Source organism: Etheostoma spectabile, unplaced genomic scaffold (genome assembly GCF_008692095.1).
Source record: "Etheostoma spectabile isolate EspeVRDwgs_2016 unplaced genomic scaffold, UIUC_Espe_1.0 scaffold00003242, whole genome shotgun sequence".
NCBI lineage: Eukaryota > Metazoa > Chordata > Actinopteri > Perciformes > Percidae > Etheostoma > Etheostoma spectabile.
Window position 1 is genome coordinate 282,018 of NW_022603012.1, and position 27,755 is coordinate 309,772.

At 40.4% G+C, this 27,755-nt stretch overlaps 1 protein-coding gene across 1 annotated transcript in view; it reads left to right on the plus strand.

The window, feature by feature from the left end:
• stxbp1b (syntaxin binding protein 1b) overlaps window positions 1–24,231 on the plus strand; it is a 35,976-nt gene extending 11,745 nt beyond the window's left edge. The window contains exons 6-20 of the mRNA XM_032507560.1: window positions 1,299–1,402; window positions 3,157–3,305; window positions 4,269–4,353; window positions 5,216–5,346; window positions 6,837–6,944; window positions 7,059–7,119; window positions 8,713–8,778; window positions 9,276–9,356; window positions 11,292–11,430; window positions 11,725–11,834; window positions 15,998–16,099; window positions 16,966–17,051; window positions 21,530–21,684; window positions 22,304–22,423; window positions 23,306–24,231. Coding sequence (XP_032363451.1) covers window positions 1,299–1,402; window positions 3,157–3,305; window positions 4,269–4,353; window positions 5,216–5,346; window positions 6,837–6,944; window positions 7,059–7,119; window positions 8,713–8,778; window positions 9,276–9,356; window positions 11,292–11,430; window positions 11,725–11,834; window positions 15,998–16,099; window positions 16,966–17,051; window positions 21,530–21,684; window positions 22,304–22,413 — 1,487 coding nt within the window. The 3' untranslated portion in view covers window positions 22,414–22,423; window positions 23,306–24,231. The remainder of the gene's footprint in view (window positions 1–1,298; window positions 1,403–3,156; window positions 3,306–4,268; window positions 4,354–5,215; window positions 5,347–6,836; window positions 6,945–7,058; window positions 7,120–8,712; window positions 8,779–9,275; window positions 9,357–11,291; window positions 11,431–11,724; window positions 11,835–15,997; window positions 16,100–16,965; window positions 17,052–21,529; window positions 21,685–22,303; window positions 22,424–23,305) is intronic.
• Window positions 24,232–27,755: the final 3,524 nt, after the last annotated feature.

Genomic DNA, 27,755 nt, shown 5'->3' on the forward strand with positions numbered 1-27,755 from the left:
CAATGTGCAGTGAAAATTATTGTCTACCTGTTCCAGCTTAATAAAAACAATAAAAATAAAATCCATTAAAATAAATAATAAAACACACAATAGAGTAAGAGAATTGAAAATTAGGTGGTGGGTGGGGAGTAAAGATGGAAAGCTCCTAAAGCTTAGTTCCATATAAATGCACGGATAATTTGTTGTTTTGTTGTCAGTAATAACAATATAGACCATGTAGTTGAAAAGGAGCCTCAGATAAGAAGAACATTTCTTCTACGGAGTCCGTTCAGTTGCATTTGGAGATCAACACTTTTTTTAGTGTAGTAGTAGTGCCTGGAAACAAAAACTGTTAAAGTGAGTTGTTCGAAACCTTTCTTTTCAGTAAACTCTAGTGTTTTAAAAATGTTAATTTTGATGTTATCATAGTAGTGCCCCAAGCACTCCCATTCAAAAGGCCATTTGACCGAAAATGAAAATATGATAAATCTTAAATGTCCTAATTATGCGTTCAAATGTTAACAAAACACCCTAGGTTGCATTTTGGCGAGAGTTGCGCTTTAAGCCACACACCTCCAAACACCTCTAGGTGGTGCTAAAGCCCACTTTTCCTATAAAGCAACTAAATATGTTCTTTTAAACTATGTCCCACTTTCTCTGTCTCCCAGCCTAAACAGAAATAACTGATGTTATTGTTACTGAGTGTTAATGTGTTCTCAAACAAAGTTCCTCCAGTGCCACAGAAGACATTATACTACTATTTTCACAAGTTGTGTAGTATTTCCTGTGACTATTAAACCGACCTTGTAGGAGCATTTGTTCGTAGTGTCACAATGATCCATTTCTTGATTTTATAACTGCAACAGCAACTTAAACAAAGGAAAACCGCCTGTCTCACAAAATGCGGTTGAAAATTTGTTTGTCCTTCCGCTCTCTAGTCATACACACACACCTGGCTCAGTTGAGGTCTAAATATAGAGTTAACACCCCCTGACGTCATCATCATCACCATCATCATCACCGTTAACATAACATCAACATAATCGACATTAATTGTAATCAACATTATCCGACTATAGGTATCAGTATAATTATAAATCACATGCATGTGAAAAGGAGAAAACTAAAATCAGTGTATGGCTTCAACAGACCTTCATGGATAAAAACCATGATGAAAACCTTATAATCTCTTCACATGTTAGTTGAACTGAATAATTTCAATAGTACAACATTCAATATTGTTGTAACATTTCCATTTCTTTTTATCTAACTAGTAGCTATCCCAGTAACTTGCCATGTTTGTCTGTGATTCTCGCCAGCAATTCCAGACTTGTTGTTTGGACTTTTGACCAAATCCCGCGCCTCCAAAGCCATGAAGGCCTTGACTGAGATCCACATCGCCTTCCTGCCCTATGAATCTCAGGTAAAACATTGTCTGGACTGGGATTAGACCCCAGCAGCTGCTTATAATCATGTACCTCAGGTATGATGGATGAGGAAGGTTTTCGCTCAGTAGTGTGTAAGGCCTGCAGAGAAATCTCTCTTGTTGCTTTGAGTGGAGTTTGTTTGAGGGTATTCTTATTGCATTATTTCAATTTAATGTGTGTGTGTGTGTGTGTGTGTGTGTGTGTGTGTGTGTGTGTGTGTGTGTGTGTGTGTGTGTGCGTGTGTGTGTGTGTGTGCACATCATCACTTAGGAACTGAATGAACATTTTAGAGGAGGATGGATACAGTAAACTAATTGTTTTTTTAAAATAAATATATCAAGGCCATCTTATGCATTGAGGTTTAACACTGCAGTACAACATACTGTACAACAACATTTTTCTAACAGATTAAGTAATTGTGCATATAGCTATTGTGTGGGTCAGTGTATTTTAACATACAGTAAAACCTGGCGTAAACTCACCTTTAAAGTCCACATCTAACATGCATCTAATTGCTGCATGCGTCATGGTATTATCACGTTGTGTATGTTTTATGTTTTACTGAACATCCAACATGTAGCCACGAGTTAAAAAATTAATCCTGAAAATACTGAGAAATTTGCGTTGGATTGTTTATACAGAACAAGTTTGTTATTTAGATTGTTCCCCAAAACAAAAACAGTGAGTTGAAAGTCATTAAAAAGCTCCATAGCGCTGAGCTAACTCGTTTGTGATAATTCTCTGCAGGTTCATCGCTACAAACACCGCCTTTCACATTACAAAGACATTTTATACGTTGTTATATATTGATCTAAAAATACAAAAATATGTTTTTGTTGTCTTAAACATACTGCTTTCATTTGTGGATAATATGGCAACAACATCCTTCATTTGAACTTAAAAAAATATAAATTGACTCAGTTCCTTGCTGAGGAGGATCAGACCAACAGTGTTTTGTGGATCAGCTTTAGCCTTCAATCTTCTGCTCTTTTGCTGTGGTTGTAATCCCGAAAGGGATGGACAAATCATACCAGCCCTGCCCCCTACCCGCTTCTCATCCATTTACCTCATTTGCTGACAGAATTAATGCTCATACTCTGCAGCCAATGGGAGCACGGATAAGATGTGTGACAAGATAAAGCACAGGGACTGTTATCATGTGATGGAGTCAGCAGATGGGTGCATGTTTTAGGTGACCGTGTGTGGAAAAGGATTTAATTAGTGTCAGCATTTGAGTGCCGGTGCTAATACTTTTAGACAGAAGCTTCTGGTGGCCGATATGTGTATGTGTTGTTTTACGGTTAAACAGTTCTGCAATAGAAATGGTTGGCAAATTCATACGTTAGTATTTTTGCTTAGTTTTGTTCAGTTCAGCTTTAGCTAAAATGTCATGTAAACCAGTTTTCCATAATAATTAATAAATGTATTGAAATTGTGTCATAAATAAAAAAAACATTTAAAACTGGTAATTCTGATGTTTTTCAGAATTTACTAAATAAACACAAAAACATATTGATACAAAAGATTTCTAAATGTAGAAACATAAACATAAATATATTTCTTAACACTCCTTAAGTCATTTGAACTATGTACATTTTTTTTGTTTTTGAGATATGCTCATTTTTTATGAAAAAAGGCTTTTTGATTTTTTCAAATCTTCAATAGAATGGTGAAGTCATCGGGAGCATACAACAAAGCGAGGTGAATGCCAGAAGCCTTAGCTTTCTCCTGTCATGTTCTCTGTGTCTAGGTCTTCTCCCTGGACAAGTTGGATGCCTTTCAGGACTTCTACAGCCCCTTCAAGGCTGACGTGAAGAACAACATGCTGGAGCGTTGTGCTGAGCAGATTGCCACCCTCTGTGCCACACTCAAAGAGTATCCTGGAGTCCGATACAGAGGGTAAGGCCAGCAAGCAACCCTTTTCTAAGTCATTTATGGGGGTTTGGGGTTTTTGTTTGCCGTTTTGAATTCTAATATAGCTAAAATAAACAAATACACACACACACCTGGGAAGGTGCCACAATGAGTGAACGCAGAGCTTCATGCTACAGTCTGTTTCTTTGCATCTAAGACTACGCAAAAGAGAAGGGGCTGCACAACCTGCATGCTGTTATTGGCTAGGGCATGGGGACCTTAGTTGACGCCCACAAACGTCATGCACATAGCAAAATAATAAGACAGAGTAAATACGGGTATGATAATAGATAAATCAGCAAACGCCAAATATTATTGTACAGTAGGTTAGGGCTGCACAAGTACTAAAATGTTATCTTATCTTAACTTTATATTTATTTTGATTGTTATTTTAAATCTTTACAGAAGAAAGGGATGCTTACTCTCCGCGCAACCCTGCCCCCATTCACTCACACACGGCTCCCAGCAACATGAAGAAACACAGCGGCGACAGTGCCGGTCCACACTGCTAACATTTGTCTACAGTTTTAATTGGTATTAACACAGCTGTATATTGTTAAGCATGAGAGGAAAACCTGTATTTTTACCAGTGTTTCCGCTGGTAACTTTGCTGTCGCGGCAGCCACCCAGAAGAAATTATTGAATGCAACTAACTTCAGTTCGTAGAATAATAGTGTGTGAGACGGAGCCTCCTGGACCCATTCATAATGAGCCAGCCGTCACTCCCCCCTCCTCTCTCCCTCGATTTTAAAATATATCCTCGGCTATTTATTTCAGATAATTTTCCTTTACATGTGTTGCAGCTGTATGTACAACATACAACTTCAACATTAGAGGACATTTTTCAAGCAATATTTATTGTGATGCCGTGTGTGTGTGTGTGTGTGTGTGTGTGTGTGTGTGTGTGTGTGTGTGTGTGTGTGTGTGTTTCTGTGTGTGTTGGTTCAGAGAGTACAAAGACTGTGCAGTTCTGGCCCAGATGCTTCAGGAGAAGCTAGACGGCTACAAGGCTGATGACCCTACCATGGGAGAGGTAGGGAAGTAGGGCTAATTGACTAAGTTTCTAGGGGGGAGAATCATTTACATATGTACATTTACAAGCACTCATAATGTTATATATGGCAAACATCACCCTAGCATAATCTAGCAGGTACCAATATTCCATTCCAAATGGTGATATTTCAAAGATTAATATTCAACTCTAAATGGCGCTTAATGAAACAGTAAAATCAATTGATACAATTCAATTTTGTGGATTTTTATGTTTTGTCTTCAGCTGAAGGAATATTGGTTTAGAGACCCTTTCAAAATGATCAAATAAATACTCAACAAGTTAAAACGTATGCAGTTATTATTTGTGTAGTTAGTATTGTTCATAATAACTAAAGTTTTAGAGATTTAATGTTTTCAATCAACAACAATTTTTAATTTTTGTGTTGTCTTAAGGTCAAATTTGCCCTATTATAAAATTGTCTCTTTTTTAACTCACAAATTAGGTACAATTTACAATAAATGAGATTTATCGACCATGTGTATCACTGATGGTAATAAGTTAGTGTTAGTGGTGTTTATACATAGTGAAAAGAAGCACTAAATGTACCAAAAACATTGAAAAAAGCACCAAAAGTGTCCAAAAAGAGACTAAAATGTCAGAAAAAGTATTGATTTTCACCATTTTAACCCAGGAGGGCGACAATTGCATGGCTGATGGAACATAACACAAGGGTTAAAGGACAAGAAGTAGTATGAATACCCAAAGTCTATGTTTAGCTAAATTATCAGGATTCATCTGACCGGAAAGCCTGTGTAATTAGCAATATTGAACGTTGAGTACAAAACATCTGTTCGTCCTATAGAGTGTATGCAGTGTTTTGTTTCCATTCTGATGCCTCCAGGGTCCAGACAAGTCTCGTACTCAGCTGCTCATTCTGGATCGTGGCTTTGATCCCGTGTCACCTCTCCTGCATGAGCTCACACTGCAGGCAATGGCCTACGACCTGCTCGGCATCGAGAACGACGTCTACAGGTATGGACCAGGGTTTTATTGTAAACTAAAACATAAGGGAAAAGAAGCAGTGGCAAATATTTGTAGTACACAAAACTTAATAAAAACCAAATATTAAACTAAACTGAAACTGTATTGCCAGGTCAAAAAACTAATAAAAACTCAATAAAAATTAACGTAACTTATTTCAGTTTTAGGTTTTTACAAAAACTGAACAGACATGAGTTGCAGTGCAACTGAAGTGTCCTTGGGCAAGACACTGAACCCTGAAAAGCTCCCGATGTTGTGCCATTGGTGTGTGTGAATGTGTATCTGATGAGCAGGCAGCCTCAGCCACAATGTATGAATGTGTGTGAATGGCTCCTGTACTATGTTAAAGCGCTAGAGTAGTCGTTAAAACTATTATTTGTCTATTTACAAACTGCTTCACATCGGACACTATGGTAGAGCAAAGTTTAAGATTAAACATCCACCATGTACTCCAACCAAAGCAATTTGCATGTACATGTATGTGTAGCTACATACTTCTTAGACATTATACCTGGCCCTGACAAAACAAACTGAAACGACTTTAAAACTAAATATATAAAAACTTAACTAAAACTAAAACACACTCTAAAATGTAATTAAAAAGTCATTGAAAAATTATATAAAATAAAAATTAGTTGAAAATTCTAAACTATAATAACCTTGGTTAGGACACTACTGAAGGAGGTCTGACAACTCCCAGGAGTCACTGAGCAAAGGTGCCCCGTCATTTCAGTATTTGTCTTTTATTTTATTGATTATTTTGACTAGGGCTGAATGATTTGGGGAAAAAATCAAATTGTGATTTTTCTGACAGATATTGGATTATGATTCAATTTGCATTTTAGTTTAGCTGAAGTTTAATATTCACTATGTAACAGATAAAAAACGTTAAGGAGCAATATCACATGAGACACCATCAAAACCTTTCTATATTCTTATCCAAGGATGAGAACAATACGTTTTTTTCTTTTAATAAGCCTGGAACATTGAACAGTCAAACACTACAACACATGTCAGTACTTTTCTGTAAACTGAAATTTCTGATATGCCTCTGTTCAATAGTAGCATCTACATATTGCACATATTGCACAAAGTAAAACTAAATATATTTAAAATCCACTGAAAATAGAGCATTTCTGTGAACAATCTGTGATATGTAACATTATTCCAGCATTCATCTTATGAAAAAACAGTAAATCCTATTTATAAAAAGCCGAATAAAAATGTTAAACCAAACATTCAACTAAATGTTGCACATTACATTAACAATTAGCTAATTGCATTCTTTTAAATCACGATTTCAGAATGATTAATTTTTCAGCCCTCATTTTGAATTTTCACTTAGTTATATATTTTGGTGGTGGCAGGGTGGCCCTGTGGCAAACCAAATGTCTTGGCTTTACTCCTCAACATATCATTCATTATGTGCTTCAGAAATAATTTAAACCACTCCCGTGAACCTCTCTCGCCCCCTCTGTCAGTTTTGAGACCAGTGGCATGGGAGAGACAAGAATGAAGGAGGTTTTGCTGGACGAGGATGATGACCTGTGGCTGACTCTGAGACACAAACACATCGCAGAAGTGTCAACGTGAGTGGCTTTCACTTTAACTACACCTTCCTCTAACCCAACAGCTTGGTCACAACGCTGTCACAGAGCATTTTTTCCATTTTCTTTCTCTCTGTCTCATTTTCATCTTCACAGGGCTGTGACTCGTTCTCTGAAAGACTTCTCCGCCAGCAAAAAGATGAACACCGGAGAAAAGGTACAGGACAGACTGTATCACTCTGTTTTGGTTTCAGGATCTCTAACTGTGTTTCTGTCTTTCACACAGTCACACAGATAGTGGCGGAAGAAGTATTTAGATCCTTTAAGCTTTAGTGTGTAACTTTTTGATATTAATTAATGTCTATTACATTCAAGCCATTGCCAAATGAGTTGCTACAAAGCTCCATCATGTTGTTTTAATCCTTGTATCATGTGGAGGCGCCAACAGTTTTAAAAATAAAAGTACTCAAAGCGGAAAAATCTTCACATTTCAGAAACTGGAAACAATCAAAACAGTTCTGTCAATGAACAAAGTGTTTAAGCATTTCATTTCAGCTGGACTTGTAGACCTGTATTTTGTTGGGGAGTTTAATTAACTAGTAACTAAAGCTGTCAGATTAATGTTGTAAAAAGTACATTTTTTCCCTCTGACAGGTGGCGGAGTAGAAGTAGAAAAGGGCATGAAAAGAAAAGACTTAAGTAAAATACAAGTACCTTAAATGTGTACCATAGTACAGTACTTGAGTAAATGTACTTAGTTACATTCCACCACTGCACACAGACATTGAAGAAGAGCAAAAGTCTCACAATGAAGACATTTGAAATGAGTTGTTTATTGTGATGAACCTACAAAGAATTATCAACTGAATCTGCAGGTTGCCTCGGCTTTATAGAGCTTCATAAGGTGTTTAGGTCATTGTTTAGCATTTCGTCCTGCACTGTTTTGTTCACTCTCGCCGCTATTATAGTGTTGTATTAATTTTTAGTGAAAATGCCGAAAAAAACACTAATGCTCAGCCCCAAAAACAGACAGACACAGATTTTTCACAGGAATTGGAAGCGACCTAAGACCTGTACCTCAAAGCAAGTACAAGGTAACTTCCGGTTTTTAGCTTTTGTAGCTGCTTGAGATAAAACCATTTTAGACACTGTTGGGTACTCCAATCCAAAATAATGAATCTCATCTTATTAAAGCTTTAGTGCGTACCTTTTTGATATTAATGAACTTCCCTTTCAATCATGCCATTGCCAAATAAGTTGTTACAAAGCTAATTAAGACTATTAGCTCCACATAACTCTCTGTATTTCTCAGTATGGCTATGTTTAGAAAATTGTGTCGTCTGGCAACTTTCACACGCAGAAAATTGAGGGATGATAATTACCTCTTCTGAAGAGTCCATCATGTTTTAATCCTCCATGTCCACCTTGGCTACTAGCAACTGTGTGAAGGAGGGGTGGGGGTGATGCGCAATCACGGAAGGCTTGTATCATGTGGCTGTGCCGACAGTTTTGTTGTCATTACTTTATTACTATTATTATTATTTTTATTATTATTTATCATTATTTCCTCATGGGGGCGACAGAAACTACGCACTATAGCTTTAAGAAATCAATGTTTTGAATGTAAAATATTCATCTTTAACGTAAGTAGTAACTGCAGCTGTCAGAAACATAAAGTGGAGCATTTTTAATACTGGAGTGAATGTATTATTGACATATCTCCCATTAAAGTTATTAGAGTAAAGAGGGTAGCTGTGTAATTCATCACTCCCACCATCACTAAAGTATATCACTCATTTGCGTCTTTCAGACCACCATGAAGGAACTGTCTCAGATGCTGAAGAAGATGCCTCAGTATCAGAAAGAGCTCAGCAAGGTAGGAGCTGAGTGTTACTGTACATTTCAGCTAAAGATCGTGAAGATCCCATTCTGCCATATATACAGTTACAGCATGTAATCTTACTGTGTTTAGTTTAAGTGTTTTCATCCAGTGCACCATGAGCATTTTCAAGTGGCCAGCCAGTGCAGAGTTAGTCTATCCCTATGAGTCAGAAAGGCCAAGTTAAAGGTAGAGGTCCCAGATTTATATTTTAGAAACATCTAAAACTGTGACACTGTGCAGTTGTACAAAAATATACAGACACCTGTTTAATATAGTATAGTATTAAAAAATGACACTGTCTATGACGTGAAGAGCACAGAGCACGGAGGTTTAAAAAAAATGTATGAATTAATATGCAGGACCTGGAAGTTGTCAACTTTATTTGGCAGATTTCCTAAGGCAAAAAAGGCTTTTATTTACTATTGTTTGCAGCTGATTGTGTTCTCTGTGTCAAAATCACTAACACCATCTCTCCTTCCTGACCTATTCAGTATTCAACCCATCTTCACTTGGCAGAAGACTGCATGAACCGCTACCAGGGCACTGTGGACAAACTCTGTCGTGTTGAACAGGTAAATCACACATATGCCATGGTTATATTTGTCTCTAAACTGAGTAATAACGTTAAAAGTGAAGGAACTCACCTCAATGTAGCGTTCCAACATAAGCAACTAAGGGGAACTATTACTGTATGTTCTGTATGACGGGTCTGGGAAATGTGCTTACTTGCTTTCTTTCCACAAGGCTGTGCCAATCTCATGTCTGTGCATTAAGTACACAGCAGGAGTTAGGACATGGTTAGGATTGTTTGGATGTTTTCAAACTTGAAAGATTGAAGAAGGGGCGTGGAGGGAGAGACATGATGCCAAGAAACTGCGTGTGGTGATGGTGACAGATGCATGCCGGTGTTCTAAAAACAACAGGAAGTTAGTTATTGTAGTTTGGCCCACTCACCAACACATTCAACAGTTTTGCAGTAGTTCCTGTGACACAGAGCTCATGTAGGATGTTAAGGTACTTTAACCCATAATTACCAAGCCCCCGTAACAATTTTGTCCAATGGCCACTTGCGGTATTGCAAGGAAAAATCAACTTGCTCCCAAAAAGTATTTTCCCCATAGGTCACCATTGTAAAAAAGACGCCTGTAAAACTGCTGCCAGGACACCGCTAACTGCATACAAGGTTGGTTATGACTCTCGATTCTGATTTTTTAATCCATGGACACTTTATATTTGGAAAAACTCCCCTCTAGCTGTGATATTAATACTGACGCCACCACTTTTAAAGTTATGGAGAAACACTACTGTCTATATTCTATAAGTGTATTTAGTTGGCTGCATATCACGGAAGTAAAACCGGAAGCATAGAAACCTTTTTTAGCATATGCTCCATCCAACTCCATTGATCTGAACAGACACCATTTTGTGATAGCGTATCCAGGTAATGTAATACATCCATGGTCATAACTCTTTCTGCATGTTCCAAACAGGAACTAATAGCTAATTATGCATATTTTTCATGGCACTAACTTGCCAAAATGTAAAGACATACAGTCTGAAAAAGCGGGGCTCAAGGTGTAGCCTTCAGCACAATGGTAGACATTTGTCTACCATGCCAAATAGTCTAGACTAGCGACATACAGTAAAGTCTGTCCATCCAGATTTAGAGAATACAGATCTCTATTCCGCCGCAAGAGCATTTCGTTATGTTCTTGTATGTTTCTTAACTATGACATTGTAGACATCCTCTAACATTAATTGCTGTTTTCCAACCCCCATACACAAGACCCAAAGGGTACAGGTCACAATAATGGTTACTTGCAGACCTGTAGAAAAAAGTAGTAAATTTAAGTATTTCTAATTTTCTTTACACTTCACAAAAAGGTGAATGAATTTTCCTCTGAACTATTGAGATGAATACACTTATGTGGTTATAAACAGAGTAAAGAAAAACATGTTTCCGTCAGAAACTTAGCTTTTGTTGAAATTGATGAGCACATGGTTTTATTACAAAATGAAGTAAAAATGTATTACATTTTGAAGTTTTATTACATAATGTGTTATTAATGTGTTGTTACAGGTCTAATATAAAGACTGGAAACAGCTGGCCTGATTCTGTACTTTATGTATTAAAACATCTTAGGCTCACTACTGAACACAGTATCTTCTTTGTTTAAACAAACTGAAATTAATCAATTTGCAGTTTCAGGGCAATTTACATGCTGGAACTGTTTGTTGACAAAATATTTGATCTATTTTCCAGCATGTCTGTAAAGTACTCTATAAGTACTATAAGTGGTCAGATGAATTCAATTTAGACTAGTGTTAAGTAGGAGGATTTGTTGATGGGATGGGGCAGCTTCATGCTGTCCCCACTGGAGCCACATACTGGCTTCTCTAACTTCTTAGCTAGATTTCTACATAGAAACTCAGATCCTCTGTATTGTTAAAATGGAACTTATGTGGAAGTCATGTTGAGTTTTGCCCTCTGCTTTGTTGTTTTTAAGGATCTGGCGATGGGCATAGATGCAGAGGGAGAAAAGATTAAGGATCCCATGAGGCTCATTGTCCCTGTTCTACTAGATGCCACTGTCAGTGTGACTGACAAGATCCGCATTATCCTGCTCTACATCTTCCTTAAGAACGGTACGATACGCACTGTCCTGTTCCAGTTGTTTTTTATACCAACTCACTTGGAAGGATGGTATAGTCGCATTATGATGACAAAAGCAGAAACGCAAACTCAGAATCTTTTGATGAAATTTTAAATATGTTTGCAGTCATATTGTGTTCTTTTGTTTCTTCAGTTCTAATCCATTTCAGTTTTTCTCATGTTTGCATGCAGTATACCATGTTTGTGAATGTGCATGCTCTCATGTATGTGTGTATGGACTGGAAAACTATGCTGCATTTGTTTGTGTGTCTGTGTGTGTGTGTCAGGTGTGACTGAGGAGAACCTTTGTAAGCTTCTTCAGCATGCCAGCATCCCACCAGAGGACAGTGACATAATTTCCAACATGGCCCACATGGGCATTCCCATCATCTCTGAGGTGAGCTGTCCTGCCCTAAAACCTCAATGTCTCATCAAGTACCATATTCAACTCAATCTTTATTATCCCTAGATTATGTACGTAGCTTTTTAGAATAATACGTCCCTAAAAGATAACACTGGTGTTTTACTGGGTTTTTCTCATTGGTCCATCTCTCCATACTTTTCAAATGTAATGCTCTAGTGAGTATTCGGATAAGCAGGGTGTTTGTAGAATTGAGTCAAAAATAAACAACAGTGTATATGCAATGTGTAATAGGTAATGAAGGAACATGTCATCCAGTACAACAGTGTTGCTCATTGATGTGTTTATAATAGGTTTTGGACAAAATGAAGCTCTGTGGCACAGAGGAATAAGATATTAGCTTTTGGATACATAAACAATACTTGTATTGTGTATTATGTGAAAAAAAAGATTTGACTTGCAGTTTCTGTCATTATTTGCTATCTAGTTAACCAACTATCACTATCACTGCCCCCTCTCATGTGCAATTCTTATTTTACCTATTTATTTAAATCTTATGTCCTGAATGTATGTGATGTCTTGTTTTGTTTTTATTGTTAAAACTGTCTTTCCCTGAAAAGAACAGCTTGGTTGTATGTTACCATTTAAAATGACAATAAAGATTATCCAGCTATCTATAAATCTATCTATCTATAACATATCTATAACCCTATCTTTATCTATAACCCTAACCCCCATAACTTAGACCCATGTGGGTTTTCTGTGGGCCAGCCTGAATGTAGGCTGCCTAGAGCAAACAAAGATGTATTTTTGTGGTGTGATTATATTTGTTAAGATGGGACAAATTTGTAGGCATCATCAAAACGTAGTCTAACCAACCTGAACTGGAAACTTGTTACTGTAACTTTAAAAACATGTTTTTTTCAAATTACTGTCCATTTTAACTTACTTAGATGCCTATTACACCTATTTTTTTTTTAATAACTGCGCTGCCATTTGGGTGGCGGCGAAGGTCAGGGGCCTCAACAGACCAGACCCGGGCGGCAGACGCTGGCTCTGGGGACGTGGAACGTCACCTCTCTTTGGGGGAAGGAGCCTGAACTTGTGCAGGAGGTGGAGCGCTACCAGTTAGATCTGGTGGGGCTTACCTCTACGCACAGTCTCGGTTCTGGAACCATACTACTGGATAGGGGTTGGACTCTGTCCTACTCCGGAGTTGCCCAGGGTGTGAAGCGCCGGGCGGGTGTGGGGATACTCACAAGTCCCCGGCTGAGCGCCGCTGCGTTGGAGTTTACCCCGGTGGACGAGAGGGTCGCCTCCCTACGCCTGCGGGTTATGGGGGGGAAAACTCTGACTGTTGTTTGTGCTTATGCACCAAACAAGAGTTCAGAGTATTCGGCCTACTTGGAGACCTTGAATGGAGTCCTGTATGGGGCTCCAGTAGGGGACTCCATAGTTCTGCTGGGGGACTTCAACGCACACGTGGGCAATGATGGAGATACTTGGAGAGGCGTGATTGGGAGGAACGGCCTCCCTGATCTAAACCAGAGCGGTTGTCTGTTGTTGGACTTCTGTGCTAGTCATGGATTGTCCATCACAAACACCATGTTCGAACATAGGGATGCTCATAAGTGTACGTGGTACCAGAGCACCCTAGGCCAAAGGTCAATGATCAATTTTATAATCGTTTCATCTGATCTGAGGCCGTATGTTTTGGACACTCGGGTGAAGAGAGGGGCAGAGCTGTCAACTGATCACCATCTGGTGGTGAGTTGGGTCAGGGGATGGGGGAGGACTCTGGACAAACCTGGTAAGCCCAAACGCGTAGTGCGGGTAAATTGGGAACGTCTGGAGGAGGCCCCTGTCTGATGGACTTTCAACTCACACCTCCGGCGGAGCTTTTCGTGCCCTGTGGAGGCTGGGGGCATTGAACCTGAGTGGACAATGTTCAAAGTTTCCATTGCTGAAGCTGCGGCTGGGAGCTGTGGGCTAAGGGCCTTAGGTGCCTCAAGGGGCGGTAACCCACGGACACCCTGGTGGAAACCGGTGGTCAGGGAAGCCGTCCGACTGAAGAAGGAGTCCTTCCGGGATATGTTATCCCGGAGGACTCCGGAGGCAGTTGCAAGGTACCGACGGGCCCGAAGGGCTGCAGCCTCTGCCGTGACAGAGGCAAAGGAGCAGGTGTGGGAGAAGTTCGGAGAAGACATGGAGAAGGACTTTCGGTCGGCACCAAGGTGCTTCTGGAAAACCGTTCGCCACCTCAGGAGGGGGAAGCGAGGACTCATCCAAGCTGTATACAGTAAGGATGGGACGTTGTTGACCTCAACTGGGGAGGTTATAGAGCGGTGGAAGGAGCACTTTGAGGAACTCCTAAATCCAGCTGACGCGCCCTCTGTGGTGGAGGCAGAGCTGGAGGATGATGGGGGATTGTCGTCAATTTCCCTGGTGGAGGTCGCTGAGGTAGTCAAACAACTCCACAGCGGCAAAGCCCCAGGGATTGATGAGATCCGTCCAGAAATGCTCAAAGCTCTGGGTGTGGAGGGGCTGTCTTGGTTGACACGCCTCTTCAACATTGCGTGGAGGTCTGGGACGGAACCTAAGGAGTGGCAGACCGGGGTGGTGGTTCCCCTCTTCAAAAAGGGGGACCAGAGGGTGTGTGCCAATTACAGGGGTATCACACTTCTCAGCCTCCCTGGTAAAGTCTACTCCAAGGTGCTGGAAAGGAGGGTTCGGCCGATTGTCGAACCTCGGATTGAAGAGGAACAATGCGGATTCTGTCCTGGTCGTGGAACAACGGATCAGATCTTTACTCTCGCAAGGATCCTGGAGGGAGCCTGGGAGTATGCCCAACCAGTCTACATGTGTTTTGTGGATCTGGAGAAGGCGTATGACCAGGTCCCCCGGGAGAAACTGTGGGAGGTGCTGCGGGAGTATGGGGTGAGGGGGTCCCTTCTTAGGGCCATCCAATCTCTGTATGACCAAAGCGAGAGCTGTGTCCGGGTTCTCGGCAGTAAGTCGGACTCGTTCCAGGTGAGGGTTGGCCTCCGCCAGGGCTGCGCTTTGTCACCAATCCTGTTTATAATATTTATAGACAGGATATCGAGGCGTAGTCGGGACGTGGAGGGGTTGCAGTTCGGTGGGCTCAGGATCGCATCGCTGCTTTTTGCAGATGATGTGGTCCTGATGGCATCATCGGCCTGTGACCTTCAGCACTCACTGGATCGGTTCGCAGCCGAGTGTGAAGCGGCTGGGATGAATGCACCTCAAAATCTGAGGCCATGGTTCTCAGCAGGAAACCGATGGAGTGCTTTCTTCGGGTAGGGGGTGAGTCCTTACCCCAAGTGAAGGAGTTTAAGTACCTTGGGGTCTTGTTCGCGAGTGAGGGGACTATGGAGCGTGAGATTGGTCGGAGAATCGGAGCAGCTGGTGCAGTATTACATTCTGTTTATCGCACCGTTGTGACGAAAAGGGAGCTGAGCCAGAAGGCAAAGCTCTCGATCTACCGGGCAATTTTCGTTCCTACCCTCACCTATGGTCATGAAGGCTGGGTCATGACCGAAAGAACGAGATCCAGGGTACAAGCGGCCGAAATGGGTTTCCTCAGGAGGGTGGCTGGCGTCTCCCTTAGAGATAGGGTGAGAAGCTCAGTCATCCGAGAGGAGCTCGGAGTAGAGCCGCTGCTCCTTCGCGTCGAAAGGAGCCAGTTGAGGTGGTTCGGGCATCTGGTAAGGATGCCTCCTGGGCGCCTCCCTAGGAAGGTGTTCCAGGCACGTCCAGCTGGGAGGAGGCCTCAGGGAAGACCCAGGACTAGGTGGCGAGATTATATCTCCAACCTGGCCTGGGAACGCCTTGGGATCCCCCAGTCGGAGCTGGTTGATGTGGCTCGGGAAAGGGAAGTTTGGGGTCCCCTGCTGGAGCTGCTGCCCCCGCGACCCGATACCGGATAAGCGGTCGAAGATGGATGGATGGATAAAAAAAGTGCAATATTGCTGGAAAAAAATAGTTTTTTTATAATACCGAAACCCAGTAGCACAGTAACTTTTTTTGTAGGAAAACCTTTGCTTATCGCTGAATGTGAGCCTAAATAAGTCAATACTGACATTTGGCACTTGCAAATGACACTCTTTAACTGTCTCAGTAAGTTGATCTGCTGGTGTTTGAATTGTGAAAGCCATGAGTGATCAGTTGTTTCTTCACAGGGCACCGTGAAGAAAGCCAAGAAACCCGATCGTAAAGAGCGAATCAGTGAGCAGACCTACCAGCTCTCGAGGTGGACTCCACTTGTGAAGGATCTCATTGAGGTACTTCTCATGCTAGTACTGTAGCCTCCCACATTATGTATTAAGTATAAGGTATAGGCAGTTTGTTGGATGTCCCCATGGGGAAATGCAGTATTACTACACAGTACTATTGGGGATAAGTGGTAATTTACACATCGTCCTTTAATAAGGTTATATCAAGTGCTGATTATTATTATGATATTGAGTACAATAAACTTTGAAATTGGTCCAATTTTAAAGGTCCCATTCTCTTGGATGCTTTTACGTAGATCTTAGTGGCCCCCCAATACGTTATCTGAAGTCTCTTTTCCAAAATTCAACCTTGGTGCAGAATTACAGCCTCTAGAGCTAGTCCCACAATGAGCTTTCCTTAGTATGTGCCATTTCTGAGTCTGTAGCTTTTGAGGAGGAAAGAGGAGGGGGGCAAGGTGGAGGCTGGGGGTGTGGTCTTGACCAACTGCCACTTTGCTCGTTTGAAAGCCATGATGTCTCTCTCTGATTGGTGGGCTAAATTCTAAAAAGCGGAGAACGGGAGGTAAAAATGAAAGCTCAAATAAAAAAAAAAAAACAATGGCAGAAAAAGATTAAAGCCATCAGGAGAGCAAAAGCTCATGGGTTGTTGCAATGTCAGCTACAGATACTGGTATTCTCTTTTGGATTGGTTGCGTGGAATGTCCATGCCAATAACATTCCCCATCCTGTAATTTTGGGATGGATAAAACGAGCCCAGAACAATAAGTTAATTTACTGAGAAGCATAGTGAATGTTTATTCCCCACCTCTCCCAGTAATGTTAATCAGCAGTTAATTACATAGTATTTTGGGAAGTCTAACCGGGGTGAAGGTGTTTTCGGTAGAAACTGTAGTAACTTAAATGTATTCCCACAGGACGCCATCGAGGACAAACTTGACCCCAAGCAATACCCGTACATTTCCCAGCGACAAGCATCTGCCAAAGCCAGCGCTCCCTCAAGGTGTGTAGTCTTTTAACTCTACTCTACTTAACTTTTAACTCTATGAACATTTATTCTTTTCAAGAAAAACTGGGCTATTAGAATATTTGCGCTGCACTGAGGTCACTTGAATCTTATAAAGGTTGTAGGACCATAAAGACAAAAAAATAACATGAATCTCACAGATATGTATCGATATCCCACACACAGCAATGCCACATGAGCAGTTCTATATATATTAAGTCATCCAGTGCAAAAATAAACATATTGAACCAGTGGCATAGAAATTGTATTTTGGGTGGGCCTGTATTGGCCCACCCAAAAACACAAACATCTTTCAGCTAGAAGCCATCATCAGTGTTCACCATTTCTTATTAAATAGGAAGGTCACTAGGTTACAAGAAGCATGTTACCTCTGTGAGGGCCAGCACTCAAACAAACTCCTCTGTTGCTGATGGGCTATCAACTCCTCTGGGTAATATCTAAACACGCTGCAGAAGAGCTCGTCCTTATTTACACTCTATTCTATCCAAGAAAAGTGAAAAGAGAAAAGTGTCCATACCACTTTAAAGACAGTGCATTGCTTAACACATCCATGGCACATTGTGTAAAAAGCCGGCTAGCTAACGTTAGCTGCTGGACGCAGACCGGAGAGTGCCTGTTACCATAGTAACCACATATGGTCTGAAGGCTTTCTTATTGTTTGATCCTTATCCTATGGTTTAAATTGTTTTGTTTTAATCAGAAGAGAAGACACATTAAACACACACTTTTTTTTTACATAGACTTCAATATTTTTTGTTAACAAAACGTATTTTCATCAGACTTGGCTGGACAGGCCAGTGAGTAAACTGTAATCATCGCGGGAACTAGGGGTGCGGAGGGTGATGCAACACCCCCTAACAAAAGGACAAACAACTACAACCATAATTTAAAAACAAAAACATTTATTTTTAATACATTGGTTATTAATATAAACCTAATCCCTTTCATTAGAAATTAAATGTAATACATTTTACAATTTGGTAAGTAAGAGATAAACACATTATTTGATTAGAATGAAATGACGATTTTGCCAAGAGTGAGGCGCACTTACGTTAAGGTGACCAGATTTCTCAGACAAAATCCGGGGACATTTTCAGCTCAGAAGCGTATTTACCTCCAAAACAAGTAATGTTTTTATTTTTGTAAAACTTAAAACGGGGACACTACACCTAGAGCTGTTCTTATTAGGGGCTGAGCCCCCCCCCAGGTATGATCCTAGACCCACCCCTGCTGCTACTTCCTACTCCACTCCACTACACCTCAAGATAGAAAGTCCTAATATTTCAAGATAAAAAATCCATCCTTATACTTCAAGATAAAAAGTCCTAATATTTCAAGATAAAAAGTCCTAATATTTCAAGATAAAAAGTCCTAATATTTCAAGATAGAAAGTCTTAATATTTCAAAATATGAAGTCCTAATAGTCCTAATATTTCAAGATAGAAAGTCTTAATATTTCAAGATAGAAAGTCTCAATATTTCATAATGTTGTAATGTTTACTGCACTACTGACAGCTTTTGCTTTACTGCTCAAGGCTTGTTTCTGCAACAGCTCCTTGAGAATCAGATACAACAAAAACTACTGAGGACATATTTTCCTTTGACAGTGATGCAGTATTAAACGAGATCGCTGCAAAGTAAGTTAATAGGATAATTATCCAGCTTGTATTTACGTTCATAAAAGTGCTTGTTTAGATGCTAACAGACTCAGATTAATATTCTAAGTGTCTGACAACATTATGGGAAGGATTTCTAAGGAGGTCGACCTTTCTGTTAAAGATTAAGATCCTTTTTTAAAACATAAAAGTCCGCGAAATTGCGTTCACTAAACCCACCAGACTCCATGTAAATAATCAGTGATTTTAGCATCGTAGCACACGGCTTTCTAAAACATCTCTGAGCACCGCTGGCTCTGGCTGCCTGGAGCCTGCGTGTGTAGGGTGTGGGATTATCGGCTACGTTTTGTCAGTTTTTTCTTTCTTTCATTCCAATTTCGGGTCTTTCAGTCACAGTGAAAACCGGGGACATTTCCGGGGACAGATCCAGCCGGGGACAGGTAGCCAAAATCGGGGACTGTCCCCGGAAACCGGGGACGTCTGGTCACCCTAACTTACGTGCCTCTGACGCTGATGAGTGAAGAGAGTTGTGGGAACTTTCCCGGCTGGTCAACAGTAGGCTACAGAAGTTCGCTAGCCATGCCAGAAAAGCCCATTTTGGATTTCTTCATAAATCAACCACCGGCTAAACAGCCTAAAAGATCGTAGGCAGAAAACTCAGCAACTGTAACCGAAAGAAGTAGCAGCAACACCTCACCTCCACACTCCCAGGGTGACCTCCTAGCAACAGACCACCAGGCAGCTAATGTTGTTAGCCAAGCTAGCAGCACCTCTCCACTTCCACGCTCCCAGAGCGACCTGCTAGCAACAGACCACCGGCCAGCTAATGTTGTTAGCCAAGCTAGCAACAACCGGGCAGCCACGGAGGGAACCTTAACAACATCAACTCAGTGCTGCAGCCTCAGGGTCACACTTTCCCTGGTAGACGTTTTGGAGATGAGGATTTTTTGTGTTTTTTGTGTCATGACTGCAACACAAGGCAAGAATGCTTGTTTATTATTATGCTGCCGCTGTGCAGTAAAGACTGAGGTTGCACCTATATTTAATTATCCTAGCGTATTATTATAAACTGATTAAGCCCTGTTAAGAACTGTTGATATACAGCCCAATATATCTGTATTCCTTAAATTTGCTATTGTTGTGCTACAAAAACTTAAAGCTGCATTTCTCTATTTCAATGTTTGTGTCAGGACTGACTGGCTTGCTTAACTTTCATTTGATTTAATATAATTCTGTGATGTGTTTAGTGGATGCAGTTAGGTGTGTGGTGGTTGACTAAAAACTTAACTGGAAATTTGTCAGCACCCCCAACTCAAATTATTATTATTGAACATTATAACTCATATAAAGGACAAATTAATTACATTTCTTACATACAGTGAATCATGTAACACTATGGATTAATTGCACAATGACCCCAAAAAACTCTGGGCTTCTAGGCTGGATACAAAACCTTCTGTAAGGGATAGAACTGTTAGTTTTTAGCTCCAAAAGACAGTATGTTTCTACTAGTTATATTATCAAGTTATGAATCAGAAGTGCCGTTTGGCATTATACACGACGCACTCGACCTCAGAAGGGATAAAGTGGGCCAAAATGGTCTACGTTGATTATAGCGCCCCCTAATGGCATCTTTAACAAATTTGGTACAAAGCCTCCGGACAGCATGCCAAACAATCATCACCGGTTTGGTGTTGATAGCATTTACTGTGGCAGAGTTATTGCAATTGCAAATTTCCCCTTTAAATGCTTTTAGTTTTTAGACAAAACAAATAAATGTTGATTATAATGCCCCCTTATGGCCAATCTTCACCAAATATGGTACAGAGGATCATGGAGTGATGTAACACACTGCTCCCAAGTCATTTGCTGATAACATTTAATTTGGCCGAGATATGATATGATATGTGTTTTGTAACTTGCTAGTAAAAATTTGTTTGGTCGTCAAATGCGCATAGTTTAACGTAGCAAAATTCTGTAAATAACTTTTGTCAGGGCCATCTGGAGATGCTACATACCAGGTTTTGTGTAGATCTGTCACACGGCCTAGGACGAGCTCGAAAAAGTAGGTTTCGCGCTTGGCGCAATATTGCGAAAAGAATTTTGAGCAGAATGCTCAAGCTGTGGTTTGTTTGTTTGTGGTCTTGTGTGTCTTTTTTTTGTTTTATACATTTGAGTGCCTTTATGTGTGTAAAATGTAAGTTATGGTTCTAATAGTGATAATGTGTGAGAATGATAATGGTTCTGAAATATAATATATTTTATGTAATGTGTCTGCCTGTTATGTTTGATTATTGGGCAATAAAGACAGATTTGGTTAACAAAGAAAGGTTTTCTGAACATCAGTTACAAAAAATTCAAAACACATTGACACATAGACATAGACACCCTTGCAGACGGCATCTTGGAGGTTTGTGATCAAAACTGTATGGTGATGTAACCAAGTGGTGTCCCATTTCATAGGGGAATGTTTTCACCCCTACCCCTTACCCCTTGGTTTCAAGGTCCAAGGGCTAGGGGTAAGGGGTAAGATGGAGAAATGGGATTTGCCTAAGTCCACTCAGCTCTATCAAAGGCCTTCTCCATGTCAAGCAAGAGAAGAGCTTTGTCTTTTTCTTCTTTTTGGCAGTACAGTACAATGAAAACGCTACACAAGTTAATTTAAGTACATTTGAGGAAAGGTAAATTGTAAATAAGAGTCTTTGACTTTGACTTTGAAACAAAAATGACTCAATGGAAGAAACAAAATCGACCTGCACTGGAAAAACATTAACTTTCAATGTAATGTTTTGCAGTAACTGCTTATCTGTGTTTTTGTCCTTGTTTCACATCTTCTAGTGCTCGCTATGGTAACTGGCACAAGAACAGGGGCCCCACAGAGATGAAGACGGGGCCAAGGATCATCGTCTTTATTATTGGAGGGATGACGTACAGCGAGATGCGCTGTGTGTATGAGGTCACCCAGGCCAATGGCAAGTGGGAGGCCCTGATTGGTGAGTTGACTAAACAGAAAGTCCCCCAATTTTACAGAAATGCGGTACAATATTAGTGGAGTTGCCCTTTATATTTTATTACTTTTAGTGAAACATCACACACAGTCTAAAACTAAATGTTAACATTACTGCTTAGACATTCTCTTATATACTTAGATGGAATATAGTTCAAATGCATCATAAGTATTAATGTCTTTAGTCTAGTTTTTATTTAAAAGAAAACGCCTTTATATAACAACACATTACACGTTTCATGTCATTTGTGTCAGATCAATACCAATGAAGTTATAATAAGAGGGGACACTCACATTCTTTTTGCAACAGCCACTTACAGGGCAGCTGCCATTTTGGACTGAGTGCTGTCCTGATTAATACAAAGGACTGTTAAAAGAGTAAAGCATCAGTTACCTGTATGCCAGTCATGAGGAACCACAAGCAGAGTTCTTCTGCCTAAATTATCTGAGTAAGAATCCATAGCTAGCTTTTAGGTTTCCCAGCAATCTCGACAGGTATTCGTAAACAAAAAGATAAAATTGAAGACAGACTGAATTTGTTTGTTTGTTGTTGTTGTTGTTGATTTGTAGTCCTTGCTGACCTTTTAGGCTTGTCTCACTTGTAGGTTCCACCCACATTCTCACCCCACCTAAATACTTAAAGGAACTACAGCACCCAGACTTCCTGGACCCCAACGCCCCTCCAGAGGGCTCAGAAGAGCCGCCTGCGGAATAAAAAGACATCTGTAAGTAAATACACAAATCATGATGTGATTGGTGAATCCCTGTGTTCCTCCACGTCAGTCCACCTGCTGAGTGTCCAACGTTGAACCATTAATCTCTGCAATAGCTGATCCGGGTCCTTGTGTTTCATATCTATATCTCTAATACCTGTACATGTACGTGTTTTTGGTATACCTTACCCGTTACACTAAAAAAAATATAGTCACTGAAGTCATCCATGTATCCATCACTGGCTTTATTGTTCCATGCTAACACTGCATATACATAATTTTGAGAAGATAGGAACTTGTTAACATATTTTTAAATGGCTATATACTCTATGGTAGTTTTATGTTGGGAATTCTTACAAACAATATGTATAGAATAAAAAATATAATAATAAAGGCTACTTCTATATTGTTTTAGCCAATAAGATTGTGTGTTTGGATACTGCAGAGCTTTATTTAGCATATAGAATATGGCCAATAGTTTGTGTGCAACCAAACAGCGTATTGGACTCCTATTTGCGGCTCCATGGTAACTCAGCTCTCACACTATACATGTCCAATGGAAGCATTTCAAAAGCAGAGGTTCTTCATTTCATCCTGAGTAACACATTTGCAGCTCATTTGTCTTGCCCAGTCAGTTCCCACAATTGTTCTCAGCCATTAATTTGGTTACTAATCGTATAATGACCAAAACCATGAAATTAAGACCCAAAATAAAATAAACTGGAATTACCTTTTAATTTCCAGAATGAAAAAAAACACATGGATGTTGGATATTAGATTGATCTAAGTTGACCAACAAAACTCAGAGTTTTACAGGTTATTATAATGGACTTACAATACTTCCTTTAGGTCATTACACTGAAAAGTGATCATTCATCGTCTTGTGTGTTTTAGAATCAACTGAAATCTTCACCCCTACTCACCTTCTAAAAGCCTTCAAAGACTTGGAGAAAGAAGAGCAGACCAGTTCAGAAGTTCCAGTGCTTTGCCTCAGCCCTCAGCAGTACCAAACTATGACTTCTCATTCTCCTTTACCCCCTGGTATGACACATATATGTTATATATATGTTATGTGTTATATACGTATATGATTCAGTTGCTGTTTAATCATAAACCAAACTCTTTTAAAGTTATTGAGTGAACTGATATTGATCAAAGTTTGTTGGACGAGATTGGATTTGTGTTGAATGTTGTCTACTATATAATGTGGGACTTTTATTTCTTTGGAAAAGTAATGTATGTGAATTAGTTTAGGTTATTGGATACAATTCAGTATGCACTATAAATGAAAACTAGTTAAGGAGAATGTTGGGACAATTATTTCTCTGCTTAACAGTTAGAACAAAATTGTCTTTTTCATTGAAGACACACGTTGAAGATACACAACCTTCTCATGACAGTTTTATTTCAAGTATTTCAATTTTAAGTAGTGCTTTCCTTACAGTAACAACCATGCCATACTACTAAACATTAGATTTTCAGTGATGTGTCTGTTGACCTTGGAAATGCCTACTTAAAGCCGCTCTGATGTTTTATTCAGCTGTAGATTAAACATTTTAAAGATAAGTTATACAGTATAGTTGAATTGTCTCTGTACACAGCAGTGTTTTTTGCAGTGTATTTTTTTCTGTTCAACACGTTTTACCATAATGTTGTCATTGGTTATTGTTGTGTAGGCATTCTCTGTGACTAGTAATCCACTGTGTATGAAGACAAATGTCAGTATCATAACAAGTATGTGATTGTATATCCAGATCCATGAACATTGCTTGCTGCAGGACTTGTTTTAGCTAATAAAATGGCTTTCATTAAACTCTTTATTTAGTTGTTTTGAAAATCTGCTTTCCCCCCTTTGAGGTAAAAAATAATAGGAAACAGTCATGAGCTCTCTAAAGTACAATTTCTGAGTGTACAGCATACTGCGGTGGTAACTTTTAATAGTAGAATAATTATTCAAATATTTTACTCAAGTAAAAGTCAAGTCAAATCATTTTATCATTTTTAGCCCCAAATCACAAATTTGCCTCAAATGATTTTACAATCGTTTTAGCAGAAGATCTAAAAAAAAAAAAGAGGTTAGCCAAGGACCCCTTACAAAATAGACAAAATATACTGGTGAGTCCCTAATTTATGTCACTTGGAATTATTTGACTTTACCAATATTTACACTGTATTCTTAGTTATGTGAAAGAACAATGTCAGAGACTTTCAAATGGTGAGGATGAATTAAATTGAATCAATAAATCCTCACGAGGCTGAGATGGTGCAACATATGGTCTTCAATTTAATCTACAGTGGTGTGAAAAAGTGTTTGTCCCCTTCCTCATTTCCTGTTCCTTTGCATGTTTGTCACACTTAAGTGTTTCGGAACATCAAACCAATTTAAACAATAGTCAAGGACAACACAAGTAAACACAAAATGCAATTTGTAAATGAAGGTGTTTATTATTAAAGGTGAAAAAAAATCCAAACCATCATGGCCCTGTGTGAAAAAGTGATAGCCCCCCTTGTTAAAACATACTATAACTGTGGTTGTCCACACCTGAGTTCAATTTCTCTAGCCACACCCAGGCCTGATTATTGCCACACAGTTCACAATCAAGGCATCACTTAAATAGGAGCTGCTTGACACAGTAAGGTCCACCAGAAGATCCTTAAAAGCTACACATCATGCCGAGACCCAAAGAAATTCAGGAACAATTGAGAAAGAAAGTAATTGAGATCTATCAGTCTGGAAAGGGTTATAAAGCCATTTACAAAGCTTTGGGAATCCAGCGAACTACAGTGAGAGCCATAATCCAAAAATGGCGAAGACATGGAACAGTGGTGAACCTTCCCAGGAGTGGCCGGCCGCCCAAAATTACCCCAAAAGCGCAGCGACGACTCATCCAAGAGGTCACAAAAGACCCCACAACAACGTCCAAAGAACTGCAGGCCTCACTTGCCTCAGTTAAGGTCAGCGTTCATGCCTCCACCATCAGGAAAAGACTGGGCAAAAATGGCCTGCATGGCAGAGTTCCAAGGAGAAAACCACTGCTGAGCAAAAAGAACATCAAAGCTCGTCTCAATTTCTCCACAACACATCTTGATGATCCCCAAGACTTTTGGGACAACATTCTGTGGACCGATGAGACAAAAGTGGAACTCTTTGGAAGGTGTGTGTCCAAGTATATCTGGCGTAGAAGGAACACTGCATTTCATAAAAAGAACATTATACCAACAGTAAAATATGGTGGTAGGAGTGTGATGGTCTGGGGCTGTTTTGCTGCTTCAGGACCTGGAAGACTTGCCGTGATAAAAGGAACTATGAATTCTGCTGTCTACCAAGAGATCCTGAAGGAGAATGTCCGACCATCTGTTCGTGTACTCATGCTGAAATGAACTTGGTTTCTGCAGCAGGACAATGATCCTAAACACACCAGCAAGTCCACCACCGAATGGCTGAAGAAAAACAAAATGAAGACTTTGGAGTGGCCTAGCCAAAGTCCTGACCTGAATCCTATTGAGATGTTGTGGTATGACCTTGAAAAGGCCGTTCATGCTCAAAAACCCTCTAATGTAACTAAATTAGGACAATTCTGCAAAGATGAGTGGGACAAAATTCTTCCAGGACGCTGTAAAAGCCTCATTGCACGTTATCGCAAACGCTTGGTTGCAGTTGTTGCTGCTAAGGGTGGCCCAACCAGTTATTAGGTTTAGGGGGCAATCACTTTTTCACACAGGGCCATGATGGTTTGGATTTTTTTTCACCTTTAATAATAAACACCTTCATTTACAAATTGCATTTTGTGTTTACTTGTGTTGTCCTTGACTATTGTTTAAATTGGTTTGATGTTCCGAAACACTTAAGTGTGACAAACATGCAAAGGAACAGGAAATGAGGAAGGGGGCAAACACTTTTTCACACCACTGTAAGTTACTTCTGCACAACCAATACCCCAAATGTGCAGATCCATGACATTATAAACTGTGAAGATTATTACAAAACACCTTCTTACTACCTCCCTCAGCCCGGGCTTTTCTCTTGCATCTGTCTGCGTTGCGATGCCCACACGGCCGACACTGGGGGAAAATAAGGGCAACTCTCAGTCGAGTAAGACACCAAACAGTTCTTTTCCACACATTCCCAGAGGACAGCTAGAGGACTTTCCTTTACTTATCTGCGCTCATGCGTTGAATCCTTTATTCCGGGGACTGGAGTGCAACCTGGGCTTCGCTTCCTATTCGTCGCTCCACGTTGCGATTGCCCTGACTCTGGGGGAGGAATAAGGGCAGCTCTTAATCAAGTACGACACCAGACAGTTCTTTCTCACGAGGACAGTTGGAGGACTTCCCTTTACTCATCTGTTCACATGCGTTGAACTCCTCATTTGGGTGGCTGCAGTCCCCCTGCTACTTTGGGCACCGCCACGTGTTCACCTGCACTTCCAACGATACGTCACGGCTGCCACTGCTCCAGCCTGTCCGCTCACCCCCAGGTCCCCTCCTCCTTAGTGTGCCATCTTCGCTATCCTCCATGTCAGTCCATCTCCACGCTCCTTCACTCTTCCTTTGTGCCTGTTTCCTCAAGATCTCTTCCTTGCTTCTGCTCGGTCATATTTCCCCGTCAACCCCCCTCTTGCTCGGTCCATGTCCTCCCGTTACCGCTCCGTCTGTCCTTTCTCTCCTGCTTGCGTTCCTTTGCTTCCTTTTCACTGCACAGTCTCCCTACCACATCTGCTTCCCATTCAGATCAGGTGTTCACACCTGTCCTGCATTCAGCTCATTAGTCAGGTCTGAAAGTCAAAGGGGGAAGAGCTCCAGTCTTGTCAAAGTGGTATGGTATATCCACAACAGTTCATGTAATAAAACTTGTAACGCATCAAACAGCAAACAGGATAAAAAACATGCGTCAAGCAGAATTAAAAGATGCAAACACTAACACCCTAAAAACACATGCCATTAGTACATTTAGAAAAGGACTCACAGCAATACACATATACTCATGTTAGTGGTACAGAATCGTATATACTGACATCCACTTTTAACACTTGCTTGTAGTGATTATCTTTGTCTGCCAGTTTTGTGAACCTGACTCCTGCTGCCACTTCACTCCTGTTGTCCACCACTCCTGCTCTCCACACTGGATCTCTGGATTATTGGACACGGACCCTAAGAAACACGGTACTACACACGCTCTGTACCCTGGATTCCCATTGGAATTTTGACTTGGCTTTTCCTTGTTGCATCCCCTACCTTGGACATTGGAACAAACCTGTTAAACTATAATTTTGTCTCCATATAATTTTGTATTGTTTGCATTTGGATTCAACCTAGTTCCACACGTAACAGCAACACAACCTGG